The sequence below is a fragment of the Syzygium oleosum genome, unplaced genomic scaffold, assembly GCF_021117445.2.
Source record: "Syzygium oleosum isolate NSW1041296 unplaced genomic scaffold, Sole_v2.1 Sole_v2.13, whole genome shotgun sequence".
Lineage (NCBI taxonomy): Eukaryota > Viridiplantae > Streptophyta > Magnoliopsida > Myrtales > Myrtaceae > Syzygium > Syzygium oleosum.
The window spans coordinates 4,524,071-4,534,920 of NW_026607497.1; the positions used below are offsets into that span (position 1 = coordinate 4,524,071).

At 37.1% G+C, this 10,850-nt stretch overlaps 1 protein-coding gene across 1 annotated transcript; it reads left to right on the forward strand.

Annotated features, from left to right (window-relative positions):
* Nucleotides 1-3,773: 3,773 nt before the first annotated feature.
* LOC115674919 (receptor-like protein Cf-9 homolog) lies at nucleotides 3,774-6,896 on the forward strand. Its single transcript, XM_056317231.1, has one exon. The coding sequence runs from the start codon at nucleotides 3,774-3,776 to the stop codon at nucleotides 6,894-6,896; it is 3,123 nt and encodes a 1,040-aa protein (XP_056173206.1).
* The last annotated feature ends 3,954 nt before the right edge of the window (nucleotides 6,897-10,850 follow it).

Below are 10,850 nucleotides of genomic sequence, written 5' to 3' on the forward strand. Positions count from 1 at the left end.
GACACGTCGGATTTTCCAGCTATTCAAATTGGCAATGGCACTTAAGTTATCATCTTTTTCACAAAAAATGGCATTCAAGTGATTGCTTGAAAAATTTAAATATAAAAGTGAGTGCCGTACCAAAGTTACGTCACTTTTAGTGTCATTTTCCCTTATTATTGGGAAAATTCCAAAATGGGCCTGAAGTGGAGTCATTTTCGCAAATAAGGGCCTTAAGTGGATTTTGTCTCAAATAATGATCTGAAGTGTCCTCATTTTTTTCAAATAAGGGCCTGAAATGAATCTTGTCTCAAATAAGGGCTTAAGGTGGCCATATCAGTCTTAAATAAGGACTTGACTTCACCGGCTAAAAGGTATTTTCGTCTTTTTACTTTTTTGAATTTTTTTCTTTCTTTTTTCCTTTTTATGTTTTTTTCTTTTTCTTTTCCTTTTTGTTTTTCCTCTCTTCCCTTTGCCGGCCATCGCTGGGGCCAGCGGAGGTCGCCGGCTACAAGCGGTGGCCGCCCTCGCCGGCAGCCCAAGCAAGGCGACCCTCGCCCGACATCGGCAAGGGCAGCCCTCATCTGAGGCCGTCGCCGGCCAGGTGCATTGACCGCTGGGGAAGAAGAAAAAAGGGAAAAGAAAAAAAAGAAAAGGAAAGGAAAAGAAAAAGAAAGTGAAAAAAATCAAAAAAATATACTTATAATTTTTTTGACTAAAATACCTCTTCTCTAGCGACGAATAGTCACCGGCTGGCTAAAGATCCTTATTTGAGACGATTTGACCACTTCAAGTCTTTATTTGAGACGATTTGATCATTTCAAGCCCTTATTTGAGACGAGTTGACCACTTCAAGCCCTTATTTGAAAAAATGACTCTACTTCGGGCCCATTTTTGGAATTTTCCCCTTATTATTTTGTCATAATGAAAATTTCCTAGTAAACCTACAGAAAGCGAGCTTTGTCATAAAGAATTACTAATTCTTGACAGCTAACAAAGTAGGGTTATGAATTTTTGTCTGTGTTTTCAGTGGACGAGTCGACGCTACAACCACCCTAAGTCTCTTTACTAGCGAATGAAAAAAATAATTTACGAAACGGAGCACCGTCATCAGGTAAGGCTTGTCGTGAGGTAGCGACAAAAGCGTATTCTTCACCTCATTTACAAATACCGACAAAAAATTGCGATTAAAGAATATATGAAAGTGAAATTCCTCGGTTGTCAAATAGAGTTGTTAGTGCCGTGCCGTGGGGTTTGTACACGTGACAAGACATGGGGCGCAAAAGGAACCTTTCAAGAGGACTTTTCCTAGGAAATTCTACGGCACTGAAATTTTTCCACACCCAACTAACCCAACCAAGACAAAAAAAAAAAAACCAAATATGTGACCCCAGTAATGTCGTTTCATGGAGACCTTGACTTCTATCAGACCGTGCATCTTTTCTTTCCCCTTTCTACGTAATTGTAGCAGAAAAATACTTGACAAGCACTTTATATTTTATCACTTTATCTTAAATTTTACAATAATTTAACTTTGAGAACTATTAATCTCAAATACTCTTGTATTGTACATGTTTAGACGTGATCCAAATAGTTAATTAAAATGTGGCTCTTTCCGGCGAACCACATCGGACTGTTTATTTTTAAAAAAGTGACACGTCGGATTTTCTAGCTATTCAAATTGGCAATGGCACTTAAGTTATCGTTTTTTTCACAAAAAATGGCATTCAAGTGATTGCTCGAAAAATTTAAATATAAAAGTGAGTGCCGTACCAAAGTTACGTCACTTTTAGTGTCATTTTCCCTTATTATTGGGAAAATTCCAAAATGGGTCTGAAGTGGAGTCATTTTCTCAAATAAGGGCATTTAGTGGATTTTGTCTCAAATAATGACTTGAAGTGCCCTCATTTTTTCAAATAAGGGCCTGAAATGAATCTTGTCTCAAATAAGGGCCTAAGGTGGCCATATCAGTCTTAAATAAGGACCTGACTTCACCGGCTAAAATAAATAGTCCGATGTGGTTCATAGATTTGTATTATGAATAAATTAGTCGTTTTTTTAGCAATATGAGTCGGGTCGGTATAGGTTAATAGATTTGTATTATGAATAAATTAGTCGTAAATGGGTTAATGGGTCAATTAGGGTTGGATCATTCATGACCTGATCCACCTGTTTGACAAGTCTAGTTGCTCTTTTCGGCGAACCACGTCGGACTATTTATTTTTTTTAAAATGACACATCAGATTTTCCGGCTATTCAAATTGGCGATGGTACTTAAGTTATCGTTTTTTTCACAAAAATGGCATTCAAGTGATTGCTCGAAAAATTTAAATATAAAAGTGAGTGCCATACCAAAGTTACGTCACTTTTAGTCTCTTTTTCCCTTATTATTTTGTCATAATGAAAATTTCCTAGTAAATCTAAAGAAAGCGAGCTTTGTCATAAAGAATTACTAATTCTTGATAGCTAACAAAGTAGGGTCATGAATTTTTGTCTATGTTTTCAATGGACGAGTCGACATTACAACCACCCTAAGTCTCTCTACTGGCGAATGAAAACATTAACTTGCGAAACGGAGCACCTTCATCAGGTAACGCTTGTCGTGAGGCAGCGACAAAAGCGTATTCTTCACCTCATTTACAAATACCAACAAAAAATTGCGATTGAAGAATACATGAAAGTGAAATTCCTCGGTTGTCAAATAGAGTTCTTAGTGCCGTGCCGTGGGGTTTGTACACGTGGCAAGACATGGGGCGCAAAAAAACCTTTCAAGAGGACTTTTCCTAGGAAATTCTATGGCACTGAAATTTTTCCACACCCAACTAACCCAACCAAGACAATAAAAAAACCAAATATGTGACCCCAGTAATGTCGTTTCATGGAGACCTTGACTTCTATCAGACCGTGCATCTTTTCTTTCCCCTTTCTACGTAATTGTAGCAGAAAAATACTTGACAAGCACTTTATATTTTATCACTTTATCTTAATTTTTACAATAATTTAACTTTGAGAAATATTAATCTCAAATACTCTTGTATTGTACATGTTTAGACGTGATCCAAATAATATATATATATATATATATATATATATATATATATATATGTGTGTGTGTGTGTGTGTGTGTGTAAGTTGTTTTCTGAATGAAGTGTCAAATAACTTTTATGGTTAATATCACGAAAAATCGCAAATTAATATACATATGACAAATTTACCTCAAATTAATTTTTCGACCACTAAAAACCTTAAACTGATATACCTATGAAAAATTTACTCAATTAATTTTCTGATCACTAAAAACTCCAAACTGATATATTTGTGTCAAATTTACCATCCGTTAGTTTCTGTTAAATTGGATTAATATCACAAAAAATTACAAACTGGTACACCGTAACAAATGGAGGGTAAAACCACAAACTAATACATATGTTAACTGTCACGTGTCATATAATTTAGCAATTTGACAGTTTAATTTAACGGAAACTAACGGAAAGAAAATCTATCACAAATGTACCAGTTTTAGATTTTTGATAATAAAAAAAATAGTTTGAGGTAATTTTGTCACAAATAAATTAGTTTTGGGTTTTTCGTGGTATTAATCTTAACTTTTATAAGCTTTTATTTGCACACCTATTTGACGAAATTACTGGAGGCTTTCACATTGCTATATGTCTGTGAGCCAACCAACAGATCTTAGAGAAGATTTTGTGTCAGATCACCTCGCACTTTAGAAGGGCTATATAAGTGGAAGTAATCTCTCTCACCGCTCACTCACTCGCACGCTAAATTGCGAAATGGGGTGGAATCAAATCCTCAGCCTCCTTTGTTTCCTCTTTTTCTTACACTCCTCCCTTCCCTTTGCCTTGCCGCTTTGCCTTCCAGACCAACATGATGCCTTGCTCCTCTTTAAGAATTCCTTCGTGCTTGATAGCGAGGCATCGGACTCATGTCATGAGGATGACCATGTCACGTCTTATCCAAAGACAAACTCATGGAACAAGGGCATGGATTGCTGCTCATGGGACGGTGTCACTTGTGACGGTGTCACCAGCAACGTCATCGAACTCGATCTTGCTTGTAGTTGGCTTCGTGGCGCTCTCCATTCCAATAGCTCCCTCTTTCTCCTTCGCCATCTTCGGAGCCTCAATCTTTCCGGTAATAACTTTGTTGGCTCACACATTTTCTCTAATCTGAGTGCTTTTGCAACATTGACTCATCTGAATCTCTCTAGTTTAGCTTTTTCAGGCACTATTCCTAATAAAATCTCTCGCCTCTCCAAGTTGGTGTCTCTTGATCTCTCTTCCAATTATATTTCCGACACATACTCGTTCTCTTCTCTTAGGTTGGAAAATTCGGTCTTCTCAATGCTTGTTCAGAATCTAACAGCATTGAGAAAGCTTATTCTTGATAAAGTAGACATGTCCATGGTTTCACCAAAGTCCTTTGCGAATTTGTCTTCTTCTTTGACTTACTTAAGCGTTGATTCCTGTTCCTTAGGGGGGATATTTTCAGATACTGTTTTTCGATTACCGAGCCTTTCTACTCTCATTATAAGTTACAATGATAACATGTCTGGGATTCTTCCCAAATCCAATTGGACTAATCCTCTTGATTCTTTGTATCTTCGGTATACGAGCTTTTCAGGAGAAATACCCGATTCAATTGGTACCTTAAAGAGTTTAACAGTTTTAGATCTTACAAATTGCAAATTCACAGGAAACGTCCCATCATCATTGGCAGATCTCAAGCAACTCCAAGTTCTGTATATTGCTGGGAATAGCTTTAGCGGGATTTTAGAGTTTGAAATCTTTACAAAGCTTAAAAATCTTCGAAAGCTTATGGTTTCTCAGGAACTAAATTTAACCTATAATACAGTGAAGTATACATTCCCAAATCTTGAAGTGTTGGGGTTGTATTCTTGTAACTTGACCGGGTTCCCCTATTTCTTGAATTCGTCAAAAGGGTTAACATACTTAGACCTCTCTTTAAATAGGATTAGTGGGGAGATCCCAACATGGTTTTGGGGAGTAAGCCATGATACATTGGAATCATTAGATCTTTCTTATAACCTTCTAGAGGGATGTATACAACAATTGCCCTGGAAACAATTGCAGTATATTTACCTTCAGAACAATTCATTCCAAGGACCACTCCCAATCCCCTCACCTTCTACTTCTCACTTTTATGCCTCCGACAATAATTTTACCGGTGAGATCCCCTCTTCCATTTGTCAGTTGAATTCACTTTGGAGCTTATATTTGTCTAACAACAATCTCTCTGGGAATATGCCACCCTGTTTTGGTAACATGACCAATCTCGAGTATCTAAACTTGAGCGGCAACAAATTACAAGGGTCATTACCACGTTCCCTTGTCAAATGCGGGAACTTACTAACACTAATTCTCAATGACAACGAGTTTAGTGATATCTTCCCACACTGGCTGGAAGCACCGTATTTGCGTGCCCTTATTTTGAGATCTAACAAATTTCATGGTAGTATCAACCTCACTACCTTTGGACCCTCCTTCCCCTTTCTTGATTATTTAGACCTTTCCTTCAACAATTTTACTGGACCATGGCCCACACAAGTTTTCTCAAACACATCATTGTCTGCAATAGATCTGTCCAACAACAAGTTTAGAGGGCCAATTCCACTTCCATCTCCCGTCACATTTTTTTATAGCATTGCAAGAAACAATATAGCAGGAAGAATCCCCTCTTTGATATGCAATGCCACTGAGCTCGAGCACCTCGACTTGTCCGACAACGGCTTAACAGGTAGCTTGCCTCGATGCTTAACAAATTTTAGCATCCATCTGTCAATTTTGAATATGCGAATGAATCATCTTGAGGGCACAATTCCCCAATCATTTTCTTGGAGAAATAGCTTATCGACTCTTGACTTGAGTCGAAATCGATTTGAAGGCACATTGCCTCAGTCCCTCATCAAATGTAAATATCTGGAGATTCTGGATCTCAGTGACAATCAGATAGAGGATACGTTCCCAATATGGTTCGGAACACTCCCAGAACTAAAAGTTCTCATTTTGAGGTCCAACAATCTTAAGGATCTTTTGAATATTCCCAAGGGACCTCACTTTTTTCCCAAGTTACACATTTTGGACCTCTCCAACAACAACTTTAGCGGTCCTTTGCCAGCCAACTTGATAATGAATCTTAAATCCATGATGAATGGCGAAAATGGGCAAGACAAGTCATTGTATATGACACGGTCTTTTCAAAGGGTGGCAGATTATGAAAATTCCGTGACCTTGAGTATAAAAGGGCAGATTGTGCCATTGACGATTTTGACAGTCTTCACAATCATTGACTTATCGCACAACTCTTTCCAAGGAGAAATCCCAGGAGTGATTGGACATCTTCACTCTCTCATAGGGCTCAACCTTTCTCATAACCAGCTTACTGGTTCCATCCCTCTAATTCTAGGGAACTTGACTAATCTTGAATGGCTTGATTTATCTTCAAACAAGCTTAGTGGGGAAATTCCTAGAGTACTCGGAGATTTGGCATCCCTTGGATACTTAAACCTCTCCAAGAACCAACTAACAGGACGCATACCTCAAGATAAGCACCTAAGCACATTTTCAAGTGACTTTTTCAGTGGGAATCCAGGTTTATGTGGAACTCCGTTGCCAAAATTATGCCCTGGCGATGGTCAACCTCCTTTGCCATCATCCTCGTCAAGTTTCAACCACAAAGGTCATGAGAGTTGGTTCAAACAAAAAGAAGTGTGGATAGGTTATGCATCTGGAATCGTAATTGGAATTTCCATAACTTACATTGCGTTTGAAATGGGAAGACCCAAATGGCTCACACGAGGTGTGAGAATGCTAGAGAGAAGAGCAGCTGAGTGGATAGAGAAGCCAAAGCGAAACGCCATCAAATTTCATGGATAATGAAACTGTTTGAGGAGTTGTCTCTTTAAGTTGTACAATGTAAATTCAATCAATAGAGATGTCACTAGACTAGCTTGAAATGTATTTTCCTTATGAAGGCTTGTTTTTTTTTTATTACTGTCATCTCTTTTTGCTTGTTGGTGCAATGTATACAAGTTTAATTAAGAAGATGAATAATGAGATCTGTCAAGCTCACTATGTTCAAAAAATAAGAAGCAAAAAACACAAATTGAATCTAGTTCCATTATTCTCCACAAATATATCTTCCATCTTCCAGCGTGCGGAGTTTTTATTTGTCAGTGAAGAATTAGAAGTGAAGACTGACCTCAACCCATACAGCCAAAATTGTTAATAAGTTAATCTGTCAAGGAAATATGTTCTGTAGAATCAACACTTTCATCCTTGAAGTTGCAGGTGAGTATTAGATTGTGGATGGAAGCGAAGCTATTATGCATTGTCTTTGATAGACGACACCAGTCAAAGTTGAATAGAAAAATGTTTAGTAAAATATTCAAGCTACATTCAAATTTAAAATAACTCTACGGAAAAATAACAAGAGAGTTCCCTCCTTCAGCTAGACTTATGTATGACAAGAACCCTCGATATTTTAGGACTCGGAACCTATCATTGTATTTCTTTTTTTCACAGAAAAACTAGAGAGAACCTTCTTTTTTTGTTATTATTTTTCCTTTACTTTTGATAAGGGAAAGGAAAATGTCAATCACACACACACAACATATACTGTCAGAAGAGATGGTTCACTTGTGGCACTATTTCGCCTGTTCCCACTTGGATCCAACATGTATTACCGGAGACTGTGACACCTATATATATGCCCGAAGAAACTTAAAAACACCATTTAGCTCTAGTCAAATATTTCCTACTAAAGTGGAGGATTAAATTTATTTGTTCTTTGGTAATAATTCTTTTCGGATCAAAACTCATCTACCAAAAATTATTCCATAAGTGAAAAGCGTATTTTTCTTAGAAAGCTATCGTGAGTTGCCGCATTTTTTTAGGCAAGTGAGTTGACGCATTTACATTGAAACAGCTAGTCTCCCCTTCCTTTTCTTTATTTAATATCTGTCGTTGAAGTTGCAAAAAATACAAATATTACAACTTTTGGTTGCGCTACGCAACTAGCCACCTTCAAATTGATCACGCCATCTATCCTTGTGTATCATAAACTATTCCAGCAGATCTTTTTTTTGGTCGAAATATTCCAGCAGATTCAAATGTGCAACGATTCCAACTCCTCAAAATCACAAGAACACAAGCAATTACTCCGTTGATGACCGGTTTATTCAAATTCTTGTTTTTGCCTGGCTAAATCACTATATAGCGGTAGGTATATAATGTGAACTTTACTGTTAACTTTTAGGTTCTTCTTGTTAAGATTTTTGAAAAAAAATAAAAAGGTGACGTTTTACTTTCTTGCTAAAAATTCAAATATTATTTAAATCTCACAATCATATAATGAAAGTTTCAAGTGCTTAATTTTAAATGAAGTCAAAATGCATTAACTGCCATATTTGAATAAAGTAAAATGTAAAATGTAAGTCATTCTAGTCACCCTCTAGTTTAATCTTTGGCTTTGTTCATCTTGTAAGGTTTAAATGGACTTTCATTTGATGTTGTACACTTCAATTTGACATACAAAAAATTATACATTATAACTAGAATGAGACCCGTTTCTTGCACGGGACATAATGACTTAAGAAAATGAACCAATAACATTTAATGTACTTATTTCTTGTGGGTTACTATGGTCATGCTACTTGATCTTAATCACTCTAAAAATTAATAAATTGAAAACCTTTTATTGCATAAACATCTCTAATATATCATATTAGAATTACTACTCCAACCATATTTATTAGATACCCGAGACTTGAGGACACAATGGTTGAGTACATAATTTATCTGCTTCGCGGATAAGGTTGACCAAGCATGCCGGCTCCTGGCTTGACCACATGAACACGGTGCACCTTACTAAACAAGATTGGACGTCGTTGAATTGGCTCATTCCCTGCTCTAAGTAGACAGCAAAACATCTCAACAAATGACATATTCTAAACATTCGGCCAAATTTCCTGACATTAGATTAATGTACTAATTAATCACACGGTATGATGGATAGATTGATTTCAAGAAGGCAGTCTCAAGTAACTGTAGATTGGCCAAGAGAATCTACGATTTAGTGTAGCATTGTTAGGCATTACGCGAGCAATCTTTGACCTCTTCTATCGTATTTTGTGCCTAGAAATTCATCAATGAGTGTGTTGGCTTATTATTCACTGTCTAGGACCAGAAATTTCATGGAATAATTGAATGAGAACATGGCTAATTCCATCTTTTTAATTAGGACTAGCTCTATCTTGGTCTATGTTTTAATCCTATGAATCTAGCTATTCTGATTCCTAATGACGAAGGCCCCACGCTTCTGATTCATCGAATCAAGATCAGGTTCGTTCCTTTTGTATGTCATATTGGACGAGAAATGTTACTGCTTTATTCGGTATTTGGTCATTTCTGTTGAATATGACACACAAAATTACTTCTATCAGTTCTATCGCTGAACATGAAGTTCAAAATTTACTCTTTATGATTCATTGATGATCGTCGACAATCGATTGCCAATTGTCGCTCTGGTCAATAAAGATTCAAAGACCAAGTCTTCAGAACCAGAGGACCTGAAAGTTGCATCTCCTAGACAAGACATCCTATGAAGAGTAAACTGTATTTACTTCACATATACTCTTTAGGTCCGGAGAATTATATATACTAGTATTGATACATTCAAGATTCATGTCAAAGAAGTACATTATTGTAGGACGTTTTGTATCATAGAGCTAATCCAAACTGGTTTCAATCTCAAATTCTGCAACAACTTACCAACATTTATTTGACTCAAATATATGTTGATAAGTCATTATAAAAGTCGATAATTTTCAAACGATCAATTAAGTGTTGATAAGTGACTCAAATTTGGAACCTAAAATTAGTGCGTAACTTAATAGGAAAAAAAGTTAGTAATTACCTTAAATTAAAGTTTGACAATTTGATAAACGAGTTGGGAACTTTAAAAGGTTGTCCAAAAGTAAATATTGGCAAGTCATTGTAAAAGTTAGTAATTTCAAAAGGACCTTTGATACAAGCTGTGTGGCCAATTCGAGACGTTTTGATTTTGCCATAAAATTGAAGCTAAACTAGACTCTCTGGTGGAAGGAAAAAGAAAGTTGCCGGAAATGCCGATTAAGATTTCTTGATTATAACGTGAGACGATTCCATAACTGCTAATCCTAATCTTTGGTGATTGTTGATCTTGATTGTATGCTTGAGTTGATGGGACAGGGACCGCCACCCCTTAGGACCGCTTGGTTTTTTGTCTGACTTACATAAAATATATATCGTGATTTGTGAAATCGTGGGAAAAGTGCCAAAAAAGTCCCAAACCTTTTGCATTAATGCCAATTTAGTCATAAACCTTTTTTTTGTGCCAATTCAGTCCTAAACCTTTTGCATTGGTGCCAATTCAATCCTAAACCTTTTGCATTTGTGCCAATTTAGTCCTAAATTTTTTTTTGTGCCAATTAAATCCTAAACCTTTTAAATTGGTGCCAATTCAGTCCTAAACCTTTTGTTTTTATGCTAATTTAGTCATTCTGGTCAATTTTGACTGGAATTTGCCGACGTGGATGCCTGCCGGCCGACCACCGACGCCGACGTGGACAACTTTAATAATATTTTTTTGAATTTTTATTTTTTTCCTCTTTTTTTCTTTTTTTTTCCACTTTTTTTTGTTATCTCCCTCCTTCCTCTGGCCAGTCGCCGGTCTCGCGACCGGCCAGAGGCCAGAGGCCGGCGAGCTCGACCTCGCCGGCCATTGGCGAGGGTGAGGCTCGACCTCGCCGGCCACTGGCGAGGGTGGCCTCACCTGGCGAGGGCGAGGCT

Excerpts from the sequence above, each read along its gene's own strand:
- LOC115674919 (XM_056317231.1), top strand. The coding sequence starts at position 3,774 with ATGGGGTGGAATCAAATCCTCAGCCTCCTTTGTTTCCTCTTTTTCTTA.